Genomic DNA, 22,399 nt, shown 5'->3' on the forward strand with positions numbered 1-22,399 from the left:
AAAATGAACCATTTGATATCGGACCACAACACCTACCAAATGGTAAACTACAACTCCACAAAACGCAACAAAAAGAAAACAACTGAATTAATCAAATCCGTCCACACATGGCCCGAAGAAACAACAAAAAACTTAATACTTCAATTATGCCCGTGCACCCAGAATTTATGGCCTGCCAAAAATACACAAACCAGGCACACCACTACGTCCAATTATTGAAGGAATTGACAGCACAAATTATCACTTAGTCAAAAAATTAGCAGCCACACTCAACGAATTGGTAGGTCAGTCCTCTTCCTACATAAAAAATACACAACATTTCATTAATAAAATTAAAAACATTACACTCAATGACCAAGATTTATTAGTCAGCTTTGACATAACTTCCCTTTTCACCAATGTCCCAATCAATGACACTATCTTGCTCCTACAGAACATATTTCCACACGACATCACGGCCCTCTTTGCCCAAGTACTCCGCTCTCTTCCTTTCTTAGACACACTTGCCACACGTCTTCCCTCTGGCTGTCTCTCCTTCTCAGTTTACTGCAAACCTACATATACAGGCCAATACATTCACAAAAATTCTTACTACCACCCAACACAAAAACTAGGTGTCATAAGCACCCTTAAACACAGAGCTCTAACAATTTGTTCTAATGAACAAGCTCTAAACCAGGAATACAAGATCATCAACCAAACATTTATAAAAAATGGATACAGTAAAAAAAACTATTCACAAGATCCTCCATAAAGATACCACTAAGAACAAAAAAGATTTCAGGAATACTATTGCCATTCCTTATTCTCGTAGACAGGCTTATGAAGCCTGAAGCACTCAACGCGCTTTCACGTGTCCACAACTTCGCCATTGCTCCCAGAAAAATACCTAGTGAGGATATTATGATCCAGATCGAACACGGAATCCACCACCTTCCACATGAAATCGCCACAGTGTAAGACTGGATGTGGCTTGTCCTCTCCAAAGCAAGACCACCAAAAACCAATATATCCAACAAGGAATACAAAGATCTACAGGAAATGAGGAATAATAAAGAATTAGTTATCACCAAAGCGGATAAGGGAAATGCAACTGTATTACTTAACCAAAAGGACTACACAAGTAAGCTTGATGCTCTTCTATTAGATCGGGCTACTGACCTCCCTATCAAATACAATCCCACCAACTCACAAATTAGAAAACTTCACAGGCTCCTTAAAAAAGTCACTTCTTGGCCTGTAGAAGTTACCAACAGATTAAAGCTGTTTAACTCTATACCCCCACCCCCCGTATTTACGGACTCCCAAAAATACATAAAGAAAATGTGCCATTACGTCCCATAGTGGATGGCACTGATTCCCCCACATACAAATTAGTTAAACATTTGGCCAAAGAGCTGACACACTGTACTGGCAACACACCATCACACATAAAAAACTCAGCCAACTTCAAAGCCGGCATTGAAAACCTTACACTCCAACATACTGACATAATGGTCAGCTTTGACGTCTCCTCCTTATTCATAAATGTCCCACTCAAGGAAACTTTAGAGCTAATCCAAGATAAATTTTCTCCCAATATCTCAGCCCTATTTCAGTTCACAATGAGCTCAGGCTATTTCGTTTGGCAGGGAAAATTCTACAAACAAATAGAGGGGACAGCCATAGGTTCATCACTCTCCCCACCCTTGGCCAATTTCTTTATGGAGACCTTTGAAGAAAAAGCCTTAGCCTCTGTCCCACAAAAAACCAACCATATGGCTTCGCTACGTTGATGATGTGTTCGCTATTTGACCACATGGCTCTGAAACACTCTTCCCCTTCTTAACACACTTAAACAACCAACACCCCAGAATCAAGTTCACCCTGGAAAAAGAGGAAAACAACAACCTCCCTTTCCTAGACACACTAGTCACTCGCCAGCCTGATGGAACCTTGGTTTTCTCAGTTTATAAAAAACCCACCCATACAGGCAGATACATTCACCAACAACCCCCCCCTCACAACAATAAGGAGTGGTGAAAACACTATACAACAGCGCTAAACTAATCTGTTCTAACGACATGGCCCTAAACACTGAACTAAATTACATCCTCAACACTTTCTCAGCCAATGGTTACCCCCCCCAAAAAAAATATTGAAACAGTAAACCACAACCACCCTCCCTGCCTCACAACAAGGATTACTCTAAATCCATCACCATTCCCTACATCCGAGGCACCTCGGAAAAAATTACCAAAATCTTAAAAAAACATGACCTGACCTCCTGTTACAGGCCTTACAGAAAATTGGCATTCCTTATCCGCTCCACTAAAGACCAACCACTTCCTCTAGACCTACCTGGTGTATACCAGGTCCCTTGCAGTTGTAAACTGTCTTACTTTGGCCAAACAGGCAGGACAGCGAATATCAGAATTTCTGAACACAAGGACTACATCTGTTTTCACAAGTACAGCCATTCTGGTCTTGGAGACCATGCTCTGGATACATGCCACAGAATACGTTGGAAGAAAGCTACAGTAATGCACCGTAGCAAATACAAATTCGAAAGACTATTTATGGAATCGGCCTCAGCCCTAAGAAACTCTCCAAACCTCAACAAATTTGGTTGTATGCGACTGCCCCAAATTTGGGAGGCTTACATCAGCAGACCTTCAGCCCAACGGCCAAGAACACCTACTTAGCCCGCTAGAGGGCACCATCAGGATTTTTAGGAGAACAATAGCTCCATCTCTTCATTCTCAGTTACTGTGTTGTATTGCCTACGTGGACGTGCCTTTTTTTTTTTTTGTAAGTTCCTTTTGAAGATGTTTCCTTTTGAAGATTTCCGATATTTCGGCAACGTCACGTTGCCGAAATATCGGAAATATATATTAAAGTATAATTTAATTTATATTCGTAGCTACGTTGTTCAATTCCTTAATTTAATAATGCCATTCCTTATGTTAGAGGCATTTCTGAAAAAATAGACAGAACACTATGCAAATACAACATTAAAACCACCTTTAAACCCCCAAATAAGTTAAGACACCTACTCAGTTCTTCTAAAGATCCTCTTCCACACCTAACCCACCCAGGGGGGGGGGGGGTATGCAAAATACAATGCACATGTAACATACTATACATAAGGGAAACAGGGCGAACTATCCTAATCAGACAAGATGAACACAAATGACACATTAAATACCTCCATTTTGGAAAAACCGGCCTTTCTGACTACGCCCTCCAAACACATCACAGAATTGATTGGAAAAATACCAAGTCCTTACACTGCACCAAAACCTGGTTTGAGAGAAAATTTAAAGAGTCATGTGAAATGCGCAATCACAACCCAAATCTCAACAAAAATGATGGCCTAACCATTTCAATAATGTGGAGGACCCATCTACAACCTGTATAACAACCTAAACTACTTCTTCAAGTGTCATCTCCTAGAAGGAGGTTGGCAACCATGTCACGGAACCTTTTTCTTTCTTTTGCTGCTCTGGAACATTTTTGGTAATTCAAGCCAGTCCAGTCCTTAATGTCTTCAAACCACGTTCTCCTGGGTCTACCTCTCCCTCTTTTTCCATCCAATTTCCCTTCTAATATTAATTTCTGAATGCCTTCTTGTCTGGTTAGATGTCCAAAATATTTTAAGTTTTGCTCTTTAATTATTTTCATTAATGTTCTTTTCATTTTTGCTTTCTTTAAAACATCTTCATTTTTCATTTTCTCTGTCCATGGTATTTTCAACATTCTTCTGATGGTCCACATTTCGAAAGCTTCTAATTTCTTTCTCTGCTTCTCTGCTAAACTGAATTAGCCATAGAAAAGATCCCACTACAAGAAGACAACCTGGTGTAGTGTTTGTAACATTCAACAGCAACTGAAAGAAATCATATTATAACAATCAGAACTGTACAAATCCAGAAGAATATTAATACATGAGGACTTGAGCAGTTTATTGTAGTTGTATTTATTTATTTATTTATATATTTATTTTATTTTATTATTTTTATTTATTTATTTATTTATTATTTATTTTTTTATTTTTTTATCACTAGAGGTCAGGCTAGGGAAAAGGATTAATTAACTACGTAGATTTAGTTACCGGTATACAGAGCTAGAGCATGTAGCTTGGTTCCTTATACACTTGTATCCTTCCGATGATGACCTCGATACAGGGGTTGAAACGTCAAGTTTTATTTCATTAGTATTTAATAAAATAATCTGTTCAACACATGTGTTTTTGTGTCCCTAAATTTATAAATATGAATATTATTGTTTTTATCCTACAACCAAATGTGAGCAAACAAAAATGTATGCATGAAGTAACTGGATTACATGCACACAAAGGATGTTAACTTCACATTACTCAGGATCCCATTATACACAATACACACCTCCTTTTGTACATGTATATTTCCACTCATCACAAGAAAGTAACCGCTTGCTACAAACTATAACTAAACCAGAACATTTTCATAATACAGTGATAAATCATTCTGTTACCTATATATGGAAAATATGACTGCATTAATTTTGCTCTAGTATCTCTACAGATCTAGCTCCAAGGGTTTACAATACCAAGATCGTAGTCATTTTTTCCCACATTGAAATACTAGTACTGATAAAAAAAAATTCCAGTTTTTCAATGCTAATTTTAAAAAAAATAATTGTTTATGATTTATTCACATAAAAGTTATAAAATCAACAACCATAAATTAGTAATATTACTGAATTTGTATTTCAGGGATTGTTATACACAAGACAAATGTAACAGAACTAAAAATGTCATGAAAGTCAGCTCTGGTTTACTAGACTCCATATGCATTTGAAGACAATCAATATACATTTAAGAAAAAGAGATGTGCAGGCATCTAATTTAGGAAGTGATGAATATGAGCTTACTACAATGAAAGAGGCAAAGCCATTATTTTTATTAAATGATTACTTCAAAAGCAACAAACAACAGAAAAAAAAACTCTCAGAAGTACTCATTCATATTAGATTAGATTAGATCGTCGGCTTGTCAAGAGCTCCTGAAAAGATTAGTAATATTTTGTGTTAACATTGGCAATTTTACCAGAATTTTTAGTAGTATTGTTTGCTTTTTGTTTCTTGGTGTGTCTGTGCAATTTTTGTGTGTTTTCTGTTATTTTAATTATTATTTTTAAGATAAGATAGCGTATATATTGGCACCGATAAAGAAAAAAATGGCAGCCAGGTCGCCATGTTTGTTTAAGAGTTTTGATGCAAACGAATTTATGCAATGTGCTGTCTGTGAGATGTATGCTTTGCGAAGAGCGATGGGAGTCTGGTTAGAGGGTGATAGTGGAGTTGATATGTGCAGAAAGCGAAGGAGAATGAGGATGTCAAGCGTGTTTCGGGTGGCAAGAGTGATATCGTTAACGACAGTCATAATGTAGAAAATGGCAGTGTGATAGAGAATTGCATGGTAGTGCCAGATAGGTGTGAGAGCGTTGCTGAAAGTGTAAATGAAGGTAGAAATACAGAACGAATGGATGATTTGATTGATAATGAAAATGGTGTGATAAATGCGAGTAGTGAAATTGCGCTTTTGAATGGAGCGATACACAGAGCAAAAAGGTAACTGGAGCGTATGGAAAAATGTGTGCTGAACATACCGAATAATAACTGGCGAAAGTCTGTGACGACAAATAATAGAATGTTCGTAAACGTCAATAAAATGAAGGAGCAAGTGCTGTATGGGGATTCGCTATTAAGAGGTGTGATAGTTGAGAGTTTGACGAAGTCGTACCAGCCGGGCGCGAACATAAAGGACATCAGTGAATCTATTCGAGTGCAAAAACAGAGGGTGAAAGAGATGATAATTGTGGCAGGAACTAATGATTTGAAAGAGGACAAAATGGAAATGATAGAGGATGTGAGGGAATTACTTGAGGTAGCAAAAGAGAAGAGTGAGAGAGTTAGGATGGTGAGTATTTTACCGTGGTATGACAGTAAAGTGTTTAGAAGGAGGGCCATAATTGCCAATGACTTTATGCGTGGGTGATGCATGGAGAGTGGTGTGGAATTTGTGGATGTGTGGAATGAGTTTGATGGGGGAAAGGACTTATATAAGATGGATGGGTTACATTTGAATGGAGGTTGGTGTATGTACGAAGGCTTGAAAAAGCATTGATGAATGATGTGGAAGTGGATGTACAGACTCAGGGAAACTAGATTTATTAAGGGGGGGGGGAATAAATATGCAGACTTTAGGGAGGTAGTTGAGTGTATGAATGAGTATATTATGCCTGAGCAAGTACGAAGGACAACAAATCAGAATGGGATAGTTAGTATAAGGCATCAAAGTAGGGATGGGACAAATGGGTTTCTGCAATTCATGTACACTAATGCCAGGAGTATTAGGAACAAGAAAGAAGAGTTTTTGGCCTTGGTTGGCACTTCCAGGCCACAGGTTGTTGGTATTAGTGAAACATGGCTGACAGAAGATGATAAAGCTAGTGGGATTGAATGCGATGGGGTACAGCGTGTTCAGGAGTGACAGGATGAATAAAAAGGGGGGAAGAGTGTTATTGATGATAGCTGATGAGTTGCAGCCAAGGAGTATAGAAGTTGAACTGCAGGATAGAGAAAAGAGCTGTTTGGTGTGAAATAGAATCTAGCAGAACAAAATATATAGAATTGGATGCTGCTATAGACCAGGTGATGGAATAGATGGTGGGGGTAGTATGCATAGGCAAATAGAAGAAATGAGTGGAAGGACGGTAATTATTATGGGTGATTTCAATTATGGTAACATTGACTGGAAAGAGGAGAGGGCACATGGGAGGAAGGAATTGGATTTTATGCGGTTATTAAGGGACAATTATCTGCGGCAGCATGTAGTGGAAAATACCAGAGGGCAGAGAGTGCTTGACCTAGTAATTGCAACTGAGAATGTGGCTGTAACGAACATGACCATGTTGCCACCAATTGGTGAGAGTGACCATAAGGTCATGACTTGGGAGGTGGCTAAAGGAGTGGAATTTACAATTAAGACAGGGTACAAGTGGAATTACCGGGCTGGTAAGTATGACAAGCTTAGATGTGTGCTTGGCTCAGTGCCATGGCATGTAAAACTGCAAGGGCTGGATGTTGATAATGCATGGGAGGTGGTTAAGAAGTGTTTGCAGGAGGCAATGATTGACTGTATACCAAGAGTCCGAATAATAAATCAAGTAGGGGTTAAATGGATGAATAACACTATTAAGCTTGAGCTGCAAAAAAAAGAAGCAATTGTGGAGGGAATTTAAGGAGAAAGGTGACCAGCAGGAGCAGGAACAGTATAAAGCTCAGGCCAGGATGGTAATAAGGGTGGTAAGAAAAGCAAAAGCAGATTACGAAAGAAAATTGGCCATGCAGGCTAAAAAGAATCCCAAACAGTTTTTTCAATATGTTGCAAGTAAAAGGAAAAATGTTCATGGTAGAATGATCTTAAAAAATGCTGAGGGTAGGGAGGTAACCGAATCAGTCGATATAGTGGAATTACTGAGTGAGCACTTTGCAAAACTATATCATCCAGGTGGTGACTTTGCAGGAATGGAAGAACCAACAGCCTGGAATTGTGATGAATGAAGTAGAGGTAACTAGTCTATTACAGAACCGCAATGTCAATACATCTGTGGGATTGGATGGTATACCAGCTCGTGTCGTACGTGAAGCAGCTAAAGAATTGTCAGTCCCCTTGACCATTTTGTTTAATTTGAGCCTCAGGTCTGGGTCAGTCCCAAGGGGGTGGAAAGAGGGGAAAATAGTTCCGCTACATAAAGGTGGTTCCAAGGCTGCTGTTGAAAATTACCGGCCAATCAGCATAACAGGAATCATTATCAAGGTCTTGGAGAAAATAATCAAGAGGAAAATACAAGATTGGATAGAAGAAAATGGGATACTGTATCGGAGACAGCATGGTTTTGTGAAGGGTAGGTCATGCCTCAGTAACTTGCTCATGTATTATAACACAGTGACGGCTGAACTGGATAAGGGTAATGGGTTTACAGTGATTTTACTGGACCTTGCTAAGGCCTTTGACAGGATACCACATGGAATTCTAATCAGTAAATTGCCGCATATGGGGATGGATATAGGGTTGGTGAGATGGATAGGAGGGTGGTTGACGGAGAGATATCAGAGAGTGGTTTATTCAGGAGTAGAGTCCACAAGACGGCCTGTGACTAGTGGTGTGCCATAAGGATCTGTTCTTGGACCACTGCTGTTTAATTTGTTCATTAATGATATAGGAAAGGATCTGAGAGGAACAGTTCATTTCTTTGCGGATGATGCAAAGTTGGGTAGGGCAATAGTGAATGCAGATGACGTCAAAATTTTGAAAGACGATTGGGATAGATTGGAGGTCTGGGCGAAGGAGAATGGATGTCAATTTAATGTGGCAAAATGTAAGGTTTTACATTTTGGGGTGAAAAGATTAGCAGCAGTTTACTACATTGGTGGAACTGTACTCCAGGAAATTGATGAAGCACGAGATTTAGGAGTGTTGGTGGATAAGGAGTTGAAGTTTAGGGGGTACATTGCAAAAGTGGCTAAATCAGCTCATCAAATCACTTGGTTGCTGAAGAATACATTGACAAGCAGAGATAAGCAGGTTATTGTTCCTCTGTATTGAACCTTGATAAGACCCCATCTCGACTACTGTGCCCAGATTTGGTCACCTAGGTTTCTTCTTGATGGGGAGGAGGTGGAGAGGATCCAGAGGCGAGTGACCAAGATGATAGCAGGTCTGTGGAATGAACTTTATGAGAACAGGTTGAGGATTTGTGGGTTGCAAAAATTGGTTGATAGGCAGAGGAGGGGAGATATGATTGAGACATTCAAATTACTGAAGGGTTTCTATAAAATTAATTCAGAAGATATTTTTGAGAACAGGGCTGGTTGTGGGAGGACTAGGGGACATCCATGGAAACTGGGCAAAAGTGTGGTTAGTAAAGGTGTTAGAGCTGGGTTCTTTACTTTTGGAGTGGTGAATGAGTGGAATGCGCTCCCAGAGTCTGTGGTGGATGCTGTGACAGTGAATGAGTTTAAGGCGAGGTATGATAGATACTGTATGAATGTCGAATAGTTGTGATGAATATGATTTGAGACCTCCCTCGATGAGTCTAATGACTCCCTGGAGTTGCCCGTAATAATAATAATAATAATAATAATATGATATCATCATCATATGAATGAGTACTTCTGAGAAATGGAAGAGAAGTAAGCTTAAGAGAAAATCTGACATTAACTAGGAGAAGTTACACCAAAATATCTTTTCTCTAATTTCACTGATATAAGAAAAAGATTAATCACGAAAGATTTTACTGAATTACCAAAATTACTGATACTTGGTAACCATTAGGGGAAAAAAAAAAGATACCAGATTACATTAAAAAACAGATAAATGAAACATCTCAACTAAAATTAAAGATAAAAAAGATATAGTCTGACTTTCGATGAGTGGACATCATTGTACAATAGACAATATTTAAATATAAATGGTCACTCTGTTGGGAGAATTTTGTGAAATACTGGACCATATGTATGTGTGTATATGGTAGTATGTCAACAGAAAATTTCTTAGGCAGGGAAAAAAAAAAAGTCAATATGCTCTCTGTCTTTCTAAAGATAAATTTGCATAACAACTGATGGTTTATCTTTCATTCTGATAAATTTAGTAGCACCCAACACAAAAACTAGGTGTCATTAATACACTGAAAAACAGGGCTTTGAAGATTGCTCAGTGAGCAAGCACTTAAACATGAATGTCATAGCCATTTTTCAGCAATACCTTCCTGAAAAATGGCTACGACAAAAATTTTATCCACAAATTCTTCACAAGACTCCATTTAAAAACAAAAATAAAACTAGATTACAATCAAACTAGCCATTTCATACATTAAAGGGATATCAGATAAAATAAACAGAATACTACAGAAATGCAACCTTAATGACACCTTTAAACCTCCTGCAAAATTAAAGAACTTGCTCAACTCATCCAAGGATGAGTTGAGCAAGTTATTAATTAAAACAAGTAACGAATTAAAATCTTTTAACTCTAGACCCCATCCCCATGTATATGGGCTCTCAAAAATACATAAACAAAATGTGCCATTACATCCCATAGTGGATGGCATTGATTCCCCCATGTACAAATTAGCCAAACGTTTAGCCAAAGCGCTCACACACTATACTGGCAACACACCATCACACATAAAAAACTCAGCCCACTTCAAAGCCAGTGTAGAAAACCTTACACTCCAACATATTGACATAATGGTCAGTTTTGACATCTCCTCCTTATTCACAAATGTCCCACTCAAGGAAACCTTAAAGCTCATCCAAGCTAAATCCCCCCCCCCCCGATATCTCAGCCCTATTTCAGTTCACAATGAACTCAGGCAATTTTGTTTGGCAGGGAAAATTCTACAAACAGATAGAGGGGGACAGCCATGGGTTCACCACTCTCCCCACCCTTGGCCAACTTCGTTATGGAGACTTTTGAAGAGAAACCCTTAAACTCTGCCCCACAAAAACCTACCATATGGCTTTGCTAGGTTGATGATGTGTTCGCTATGTGGTCACATGGCTCTGATACACTCCTCTCCTTCTTAACCCACTTAAACAACCAACATCCCCAGAAATCAAGTTCACCCTGGAAAAAGAGGAAAACAACAGCCTCCCTTTCCTATATATACATTTTATATACAAATATAAAATGGGTAATTAAATAAGTAAGAAAATGAATTATATTAGTTAAAAAGATCTTGATCTGACTACATCTAGATTCTGGTAGTTCTGAATTTTGTTGAGATATGGAAATGATGCAGAAGGTGAAGAATCATGTAACCAAGATGATATCAGGACTGAAAAACATGCCAACTTTGAGGCTAGATTAAATGATTGTGGATCATGTGAATCAAATAAGTGGAAAAGGAGAGATATGACAGACATTTTAAATTGGTGAAGAGATTTTATGGAATAGATACATTAGATTTTTCAATGCCTGGCAGGAAGGAAAACAAGGATTCATCCCTGAAAGTTGAGTAATGGTGGGCAAAAAGGTGGAGGATGAGATTTTGTGCATGCCAGAAAGTGAGTGAGCGAAGTAGTTGAATATGCTGTTAGAGGACATGGTGATGATGAATGAATTTAAAGAAAACTATAGCATGCACTGTGTGACATAAAGTGAACCTTGTGTGGTGATTCCTATAACCTGTAAGCATCAAATTAATAATAAATGGAAGAGAAGTAAGCTTAAGAGAAAATCTGACAAACTAGGAGAAGTTACACCAAAATATTTATTACGTAATTACATTAAAAAAAAAAACTGAGAAATTGCACAATGCATTCAAAATATTATGCAAAATGCCCTAATAGTACATACCCCCCCCCCCCCGTACCAGAAATGCTGCTATGCACATGGCACGCACTACATAAGATCACCGAATGTTACAGGAGGTACACTATATTTCATCAGGACTGCTTCCAGTAGATCTAGAGACGACTAAGTTGGTGTCTGGTCTCGTGAAATATGAGACTGGTCTCATATTCCACATGAAGATAGACTGAGAAAATGCAAATTACAGTCTGGTGGATTAAAGGAAGAGGGGAGACATGATCGAGACATATATGTTGGTGAGGGGTAATTACCAGATTAACTTGGATGAGATTTTTTCATAGAATATCTGAAGACAAGGGAAGAACAAGAGGCCATCCCAGAAGCTGTATAATGTGAGTGTGAGGAGGTGAGGAGTAGATTTTTCGCACAGAGAGTGATGGGCAATTGGAATGCATTGCCTGAGAGTGTGGTGAATGCAGGGCCAGTGAATGCATTTAATAAGTTGAGGTATGATGAGCTGTGCATGTGAGAGTGGACCTCCCACAATGAGTCTCTTGACTCCATGGAGGTCTATTGATGATAATGATAACAACATAACTGGAAATGAATTCATCCAAAAAAGGCAACTTTTTTCCAGTCTTCATCTCTCAGCAACAAACCGTAGTTGTAGTTGTCAATGATTATGCATAAACAAGGAAACCTACTTCAGAGACCAATTTCCAGAGAGAAGAGTGTGCAATGGATTGTAGCCTGGGAAATACAACCATTAGTTTCTCAGGTTAAATTTTACAATAGTCATTCCACAGTTTTTTTTTGTCTTGAGGCTTGTACAAGGTGGAATAACCTGCATTGCACACTCTTCTCTCTAGGCATGGGCACCTACTTTTGGCCTAGCAAACTGCTGTTCTCCTGGTATCTTTTCCTGAACACCTTAACTAGCGCTCTGCAAACAATCAACAATACTGACAATTTCTTGGATACTGCCAGACTTCAACCAATACTCTATAATCATGAGTTTTTCAGATCACATCCTATGTCCATGTCGATCAGCAACTTTGAATGAACAGTATATCACAATACATTCAGTATCATGCAAGCTGGCTCTCAATGTAATACAAATACCACCTAGTGGGGTGAATGGCTAACTGTGAAATAACATATGCGTGGTCATAATATATTCTGACTTGACAATGTATATGTCAAGTTTGCTGGACTGGCTGGCTGAATGGTTAGTGTATCTGTTTCAACCTACAGGCTGAAGTACCTTGAAAAAGTTCCATGTTTGATCTTTGGAGCTGAGTTGCCTATCAGTACAGAAAAAATGAATAAAATAATACCAAAAAAAAAAAAATATATATATATATATATATATATATAAAATAGGAAAAATCCTTGGCTTACCCACAATATGAATGTGCTATATTTTACAGAAAAACCTTTCATGGGTAGGAGCTACATAAACAAGTAAGGAGAACTGTTTCACAAAACTAAAATATTGGTAGATCTTAATTTGAGGAAAAACTGAGGTTTTCATTTTCATTCATGTTAGTGTTATACCTGATATCTCAAGAATGTAGAATTCTCAGCTATCATGGTGTAACATGAAGAATAAAAAAATTAAAAACCCTGCATAAAAGATAATAGATGAATTAATTAAAAGAAAAAGAAATATTCTTGCATCCAATAAAATATATAAAATATAAAGGTGTTTGTTGAACTAACTAACAAAAAGAAAGAATATATTAATGTTGTAATATGATATAAAAGAGAAAATTTAACTAAATAAGACAGAAAAGGATTAGTCATAAGAGATGGTATGTGAGAGGCTAGAGATTAAAACATTAAGTAAGTTCATAGAGAAATTTTGGAAAGGGGATTAAGTTAGAGGCTAGCAAAAGAAAAACAACAGACTATCGCTCAGGGCCGATTCCCGAATTGAGACATCGTTACGGGCTCGCCGACCAAAGGACGTTTGGCAGAAAAACACCACCCTAATTGGTCGGTGAAGTAAAATCAAGTAGGGGCGGAGAAAAGAAGTTAAGGAAGGTGCCATTAGGAGAGCAAGGATAAAAGGGTTGGAACCCAACCCCCCCCACACACACACACACACACGGGGCTTTTTAGAGGCTTTTAGACCTTTTTGGCTTTGGGGTTTTTGGTTCTGTTCCAGGAGAGTTCTTCACGAGCTCCTCCGTATGGGTTTCACGGTGTTTTCCTGAGTGGCGAGATTGGAGTTATATCTCCGTCGTCACAACACGGAAACGAAAGTGAGCGGAATTTCGGTTCCGTATTTCCCATGTAAGAAGCGAAGAATGCCATATAGTCGAGGAAAAGAAAGCATATTCTTTGTTTTTCAACTTCAGTGACAACCACGAAAAAGGGAAAGCTGTAAAGAAATCGATATCCACGTCGCAAGTTGCACAGCCGTTATTTAGACGATTCAAAGCGTGTCCTGAATAACGAAAGGTAAAGACCGCGGCGTAGGCATAGTTCAATTCAAAAGGGAACATAGGAAAAGCAGATTATCGGAGAGGTTATACCAGGATACTTCAATCAGAAAAAGATAGAGGCCCATATGGAAAACTCAGGAAAGAAAGGTACTGTAAATTATATCTTGTGTTAACTAAGATTCGTCTGTATTAGTTATCATTATTCTAATACTGAACTGTTGAAGTGACCAAGAAAACAATACTAGGACTTTAGGACCTGACAGAATATATTGAGAGTAAGCTGGCTAGTGTTAATGTTATATGGGTAATTAAGTGTCCTGAGAATTTTGCATGTCTATTATATTGCATAAAAAAGTTTAAATGTCATAGTTATGTGTTAGTGCAGTAAATGTTTTAGTTAAGCTACTTAAGTTTGGATAGTTAAATAGTGTGAATTAATCTTATATGTCCATGTCATATGAAGTTATGTGTTGAATGTGTATGGCGGCATGATCGTAATACCCATTACAGGATCATAGCTTAATTATTTATGATAAGCTAATGTCAGTTTGTAAATATTTAGTATAGCATTGAATTGAGTAATAACTAAAATTTGAATTGTACCATGTTAAAGAATTTAATAAACCTTTTGTCCAATGATAAAACAGTTGTCTGAAATTGCTGTCCAATGCACCACTTGAAAAATACGAACCTAATCACGCGGGAAATTAATGTGTTAAGAAACGAGATAAAGCGTCATGACTGCAACATTGTTTCACTTTCAGACATATTTTAGTTCTTTCTCCTTGTTTTTGTATATAATATCTCAAACTAAATATCCCAAAAGGCGCAGTATAATACAAATATTAGGGGTGCTAAGGGGAGAAATAACTTAAGTATTAGTAAAATTTTTGGTGATATCTTGAGCATAGATAATAGTAGAACATAGATGAGAGGAAATTACTAGTTAGAATAAAAATCATAAAATGGGACACAACATTAGGATAATTGGAATGGATAGGTTTCTTTGAATAATCTGTCAAACCAGAAGTAATTTTTAAATATACAAGTATTGAAAGTTTATTTTTCACTTGGTTAGACTATACTAAATTTAGTTTAATCCTTAATCCAAGTGTGAGCAAACAAAATTTGTGCCTGAAAGTATCTTCAGGCCTGGGGTAAGGTAGTACAACACCGGGCAACTCGTTACAAAGGTGGACCAAGCTAACATCACTCCTATCTCAGTATCTCCCATAATGCAAAAACACATCTCCTTGCAGATATGTATAATGTTATGCATTAAGGGAAGGGCCACTACCCAGACTAGTTTCGACCCTTATTGAGGTCTCTTCAGTGGGAGCCAGGCCCAGAAATGGAGATACCAGGCAGAAGCAATAGCGAGGTCATCTTTACCTATAGGAGTTGCCAAAAGGTGTGCCACCTTTTTATTAAATTACTCTGGATTTAGAGAAAGATGTTGAAAGTTTATTTTTCACTTGGTTTCTTGCTGCTTCTATAGTTTGCACTATTTTAAAGGATAAAGAAAAATATTTGAAAGTAAAAAATGAGCAATCTATGCAGTTATGAACGTAACTCTCGGTTATAGCATTTTTTTTAAGGCAAATAAATTCCTGATTTACGAATTCCCGATTTATGAATGGTCGCTAAGAACCAATTAATTTGTAAAGGCAGGAACTACCTGCATATGTTTTTAATTCTGCTAGCCTTAATGAGGAAGATTCTGTCATGCATCCAGTGATCTGGAATAAATCAGAAAACATTTTTAGATGCTATGATGAACTGGAGATAAGAATTGTTGAATCAACAGAAATTGTCCTCAATCCTGTTCATATCATCATCATCATCATCAATTTCCTGATATGTACCTCCATGCAGTGTTCAGATTACAATGGCAGCACTACATGATTAAGTTTACATTATCATTAATCTTATATCAACAACCTCCAATTCAATCTATTACTTGTGAGCACTCCAATATTGTTATAAACATTTCGTACCTCTAAGGTACTTCTGACTGAATCAATTCACCCAGAACTTTGTTTTTCCTCTGGGTCTCTTTCTTAACATCTTGGCATCAAACATCTGCTTTGCTAACCTTTCTTCACTCATTCTATTTAAGTGGCCATACCACCTTAGATTAGCTCTGCTTACACATTCTTGAATGTTAATAATATCAAGTTCCTTTCTAATATCTTCATTTTTAATATGATTCTGCCATTGATGCCATTGGTTCACTTCCCTAACTTTTTCTCAGAACTCTCATATCTGTGGTCTCTAGTCTTTGATCAAGTTCTTTATTTCACAGTCCAGTCCATATTAATACTAACCTTAGCTATAACCTATCTGATTGTCACTCTTGACCTATCCAACTTTGGCACAGATGAGATCATGAATACCAAAGGTTAGCAATACATTTGCAAGTTAATTTATAGCTGCTTCTTGTAATGTATATTTTTGTATTTCTTTTTTCATGTTATGCACCAAGTGAAGTTTTCTAAGAAAACAAAACTACAGAAGTGAACAAATTAATCCGAACAAGCCAAATTTTCATCAAGTTTTTTGTTGTTTTGTTTTTGTTCACATTAATTTAGGTTTGATTTATTCTTTATGGTTTTGGTTCACTATTTTGGTCGGGTGCTGTGTGTTTTAACTGTCTCTATGACGTTCGTTAATAGTGTTGTGCATTTTTAATAGTGTAAACAAGTTGACATTCATAGCGTTTTATTCATTTTGTGTAGCTATAAAATGAATACATCTCCAGGAAAGCGTTCCAAAATATGTACTTTTTCTCAGCACACATCCATGACTCAAAGACAAATTGCCAGTGAGTGTGGTGTCGGCTTGGGTGCTGTTAATGCAATTTTAAAGAGGTTTTGGAAGACAGGTACCTTTTCTTCTGACAGAAAAGGAAAATATGGGCAAAAAAGAAAAACTACATTTACTCAAGATCGTTTACTACTTCAGAAAAAGCAAAATGAATCCAAGATGGATTCATTTTGCTCTTCCTAAAATGAATCCAATAGAGACTTGGCAGCTAGTGGGATTAATGTTTCTAACATGACAGTCTGTTGAAGATTGTTGGAAGCAGGGTGAACTACCCACAGACTAAAAAGAAGCAACTGTTGATGAAGGCTATGAAGAAAAAGAGTTTCCAGTGGGCAAAAGTATACCAAGATTAGACTGTTGAGAAGTGGAAGAGGGTCATATTCTCAGTAAGGACCATTTCTTTATCCAAGGAAAGTGACTACCTTATGTTTGCAAATCAGCAGCTGAGAAGACCTCTCCTGCCCACCTTCAACAAGCTCCTAAATACCCAGATAAAAAGATGTTCTGGGATTGTTTTACACATGAAAGTCCAGGATCACTTGTGCCTGTTGACAGTGTGATGAAAAGTGACCAATACATAAAAGTGTTGGAGAAAAGAGTGATCCAACAGATCTAGAAAGACAAAAAAAACTCATCTTCCGGCAGGATCTTGCTCTGTGCCTCACTTCAAAAAAAGTGAAAGAGTTCCTCAAAATTCACAACATCCAATTGCTTCATTGGCCAGGGAACTCTCCTGAGAAATAGAAAATAATCCAATAAAAAATTTGTGCACCATAGTAAAAAAAAAAAGACTTGGAAAATTAAATTGTGATTCAGAGAATAACTTAATACAATCCATTATTAAAGTATGGTTTCGAGATGCAGAAATAATAAAAATTTGTTCTATGTTGGTAGAGTCCATGCTAAGTGAATTAATAAACTTATTAGGAACAAAGGAGCATATATAAATTATTAGGTAAAGTTGGAATTTAATTTTTGTATTATACTTATTTTCTTGCAAAATTAAAATTTTCTTTAAACTATTGTAGTTATGCGATCAAATAATAAATAATATTTTATTTTTTTATTTTGGTATCTCTCAGCTTCTAGTCATTCAATTTATTTAATGATATATATATATATATATATATATATATATATTTAATAAATCATGCATGAAGGATCATTATTGGTATGACCTGCAAATTGTGATTAACTGTTCTAAGTTAATAAATGCATCCATATGTTCTCTGAGGCAGATTTCATATTTACTAATTTCTCCAAAGAAAGGAGAGAAGAGAGAAGAAGATACTTAAATAACTACCGAAAAAAGGTTAAACAAGTAAATGGAAAACTTGTCCACAAGCCTATTTTTTTAGAGGAAGGCTATGACAAGGTTCTGTGTGAGATGGCTGAAGTGTATGTTACCTGTATATAAGGCTATGATGTCTGTTGGTTACATGTGTTCTTCTGGCCAGTTTGCCTGAGTAGAATGAAACCATTTAATACACCTTCAATTGGTAAGCTCAAAGATTAATCATGCTGTTGATAAGACTCACACCACGATCGTTCCAAGCCAAAGGCAAATGCTACATCATCCTCATAACTGTGCTATGGAAGCACCATGGATGTTGGTAAAATAGAAAACTTCTCTGTGGGTGAGATTCTTGACTATTCCTAATTTTTTGAAGATTAATGATGGTTAAGCCCTATGAATGTCACAGAAGGTATGATGTATATGGTGAAGATATATTTCAGTTATGTATACCACAACTGAGGTAAGTAGTGACAATTAAATTGTATACCTTCATTCCTGCTACTATATCAATAGATAAAGATGTTACTATAAGATATAATATAAATCACAGTTATTTAAATCATTTACATGATGGACAATTTAAAAAAAAATGGCATTGTACAATGGAGAGAAACAAGTGAAATAAACAGAAAAGAAACTTACCCCTCCACAAATATGTCGAGTTTTCCAAGATCATCAGAAAGGCCAACTAATTGATCTAACGTACCAACCTGTAAACAGAAATGACATTGTTTTTCCCAATTTTTATAAACAGAATAATGGAAGGGGGGGGGATGATGTAAACAAATGGTTGCAAAATAAAGACGCATTTCATAACAGCATTCTTGTATAGTAATACCATTTATTACATTGTTATTATTATTATCTGAGAACTCCAGGTAGTCAAGGACTCATCAAGGGAGGATATAAATCACCCAACCCAGCTGTCATACCTTTCCTTAAATTCATTTACAGTAGATTAGTAGTGTGGATTAGTAGATTAGTAACATCATCAGATGCCACAAGTGGTACTTATATCTAAAGAGAAAAAATATGTACATTATAACATATAAACACGTTTACACAAGAATAACATTATAACATATAAACACGTTTACAATTATGCCTTGTGTAAGAATCAAATATATACATTATCATAAGTTCTAATCATTTTGCAAATAAAAAGCTTGATTACAGTGGAAAAAAAAAATATATATATATATTGTAATCATTATTATCAAATCATTTGGTTAATTAAAAAAACAGAATTATGATGAACAAAAAAAAAAGAGTCTTTCATCAAGAACTTCTGAACCAAGGACTGGTTTAACAATGGAAATTATTCCATAAAGCACACTCATTTGACCAAATATCCAGTTTTAAATATTTACTTGCAATGCAATTTGAAACTGTTCAAAGTTTTTTCTTTTTTTTTTTTTTCTTGTCAATATTTCTATTGTTTTCATAAGAACTACCAAGATTGTGGCAAATTTTTGTAACAAATATTATTGAAAGAATTCTACTGAGTGGTGGTACTTTTTTTTTTTTTTAAATACAATGAATGCATTTGATTATGAAGCATTAGACTGCAATTATGAAACATTGACTATTTCTAGCTTAGGTAAGTTATGCATAATTTTATTTTACCTAATTTGCCATTAATTTCAAATATAATTTGAAATGATTAGACAAATTTTAATAGAAATCCTAAATACCCAATTCCATTAAATTTGACATCTATCTATACATTGGACATTATCAGATTCTGAATGGCAACTGTGATGTGCCATACCAGTTCTTACCAGGGGGTCCTGTTGTATGCTTTTCTGGGGGAGGCTTCAATTCTCTGAAGATCAGTCAATACAGACACACCATCCACCCATCTCACTGATGGTCTACCCTTCTTCTTTTTCCAGGAATTTTACCTTCTATTACTGTTTTGAGAAGTTCTCCTTTCATCTTTTCATAGTGTCTAAAGTATTTCAACTTTCTTCTGTCAATACCCTTAAGGAGCTTTAAAGTTCTCCCGATACTTTCTAGCACCCATCCATTTGTCTGCCTTTCAGTATATGATATCAACAGCTTTTTGTAATAACACTACATCACAAAAGCAGCTATCCTTTTCCTATCAGAGTTCTTTAGGTTCCAAGTCACACATCCATAAGTCACTGTTGGGAAAACAGCTACATACATCTAGAATCCTCAACTTTGTTCCTGTGGAGATAGATCCATCCTTTTAGACTTTAGACAAATCTCTACCGTTGTTTTAGCCATTTCTAATCTTATTCTGATATCTTTGGAACAGCAATTCTTCGTATTCAAGGATCTGAAGTATTTAAACTTGCTGACTTCCTCAATTCTTTCTCCATTAAGGTACACTTGTTTTTCTCAGGAGCTTCCCTGTCTGTATTTCTTTTGGGAATCATAATCTTTGTATTGCTAGGATTTGGCTGAAGTCCTCTGTTCTTACCAATCTGATAAACTTTGTCAAGGATTTGTCCTAGTTCTTCATTTTTTTGATCAATCCACCACCTATCCTAATTCCACCAGGAATTAGGATAGGTGGTGGATTGATCGTTATTCCCTCCTGTTGTAACAGCAGGAGGGAATAACGAAAGAAAAAGTGAAAGGGAAAAGTATAAAAGTGCTGGAAACTCTGAGTATAGAGAAAGGTTGTTTGAAGATTCAATGATAAGAGGTGTGCTTAATGAGAAAGGAATGAAAGCATGTTTCCCCAAGTGAAAAGATCAAGGACGTTGGTAAAGAGGTTAGTTTGCAGAAAGGAGAAGTGAAATAGTTGATTGTTTTGGCAGGCATAAATGATTTGAAAGATGAGAAATATCTAATGAAGGAGGATATGAAAGTTGTTGAAAGAAGTGAAAATGAAGAGTAAAAAAGTAAGGATTGTGGGTCTGCTGCCTTTGTATGATAGAACAGAATTGAGAAGAAATGATGTGATTATTAATGAGTTAATGAGAAGACTGTTTAAAGAGTGTTCAGTGAGAATTTGGAAGTGAAAAATCAAGGAAAATAGCAATATTGTGGGGGGGGGGAGATGCAATGAAGCATGTGTCTAACCACTCCTGAGATAAACAAGTGTGAGTGCAGGAATCTTTGTGCAAAAAGAGCCATCCCAGGTATAAATAAGTGTGAATGCAGAAATGATTGTGAACAGAACAGATGGGTGCAGTTTCCCTGGTTTCAAATCTGAATGGGCTGGTAATGACATTATGCAAGGGTTGCCGTGAGCCCAAGGGGATGTTGAGATGTCTGTACACAAATGTAGAAATAAAGGAGAGGAGTCTTTGACATTGATAGGCTCAATTTGGACAAAAATTATCAATATTAGCGAGACATAGTTGACAGAGAATGATGTAGTTGCATGGATAAAATGCAAGGGATATTGTATTTTCCGAGGGAATACTTCAGGAAGGGGCAGGGAATTATTAATGATAACTTCAACCAAAAAAATAGAAGTTAAGGCAGATTGTAGATATGAGGGAGATCATTCATTTGAGGCCATCTAGTTGAGAGAGAGTCCAATAGGTCCAAAGGCAGATGTTGGATGCTGTGCATCGGCATGTTACATGAGTGCAGACTGAGCAATTATCATTGGAGCTTTCAGCAATGAGTATATACAGAATAATAAAAAAATAGTTGCACACATCATAAAACAAACTTTACAGAAGTAAATTGCTACAAACAAAGCTTATTAACTGTATCTTTATAAAGGCAAAAATAAATAACATTACTAAAGAAAATGTTCAAAATGCTACCTAGTTCTTGAATAGAGGCACATGATCATTTTACCAAATTGGAGGCAACTCTGAAGCATGGAATTACTAACTGCTCTGATTGTGTCTGTGATGTTTGTCTTCAGTTCATCAATTGTGTGAAGATTATTTTTATACACCTTACCTGAATTCAGGTAACCCCATATGAAGAAATCTGGAGGTGACGAATTTGGCAACCTTAGGGACTAAAATCCTTTAGAAATCAGGTTGTCATCAAAAAACTCTTGCAAAAATTTCATTGTTTCATTTGATGTATGGCAAGTGGCAATGTACTGCTGAAAACAGCAATCATGTTCTTTAGTCTCAAGGAGAGCCACGAACCGGGTGGTGATGTCTTGGTATGGTGCACTGTTCAATGTCGTCTCAAAGAAAATGAGTCCAACAGTGTTTTAAATTTAGTTTAATCCTTTATCCAAGTATGAGCAAACAAAGTTTGTGTCTGAAAGTATCTTCAGGACTGGGGTAAGGTGGCAAGGATTAAACTAAATTTATTATATCCTAACCAAGTGAAAAATAAACTTTCAACATCTTTCTCTAAATCCAGAGTAATTTATTAAAAAGGTGGCACACCATTTGGCAACTCCTATAGGTAGAAATGACCTTGCTAATGCTTCTGGCTGGTATCTCCACTTGGGCCTGGCTCCCACTGAAGAGACCTCAATAAAGGTCAAAACTAGTTTGGGTAGTGGCCCTTCCCTTAATGCATAACATT

At 36.7% G+C, this 22,399-nt stretch overlaps 1 protein-coding gene across 1 annotated transcript in view; it reads right to left on the bottom strand.

Moving 5' to 3' along the window:
• Vha44 (V-type proton ATPase subunit Vha44) overlaps positions 1–22,399 on the bottom strand; it is a 147,845-nt gene that overhangs the window by 107,898 nt on the left and 17,548 nt on the right. Inside the window, exon 3 of the mRNA XM_090402018.1 lies at positions 18,557–18,624. Coding sequence (XP_090258144.1) covers positions 18,557–18,624 — 68 coding nt within the window. The remainder of the gene's footprint in view (positions 1–18,556; positions 18,625–22,399) is intronic.

This window comes from Typopeltis vanoorti, chromosome 12, assembly GCF_054136105.1.
Source record: "Typopeltis vanoorti isolate ZY-2024b chromosome 12, IOZ_Tvanoo_1.0, whole genome shotgun sequence".
Lineage (NCBI taxonomy): Eukaryota > Metazoa > Arthropoda > Arachnida > Uropygi > Thelyphonidae > Typopeltis > Typopeltis vanoorti.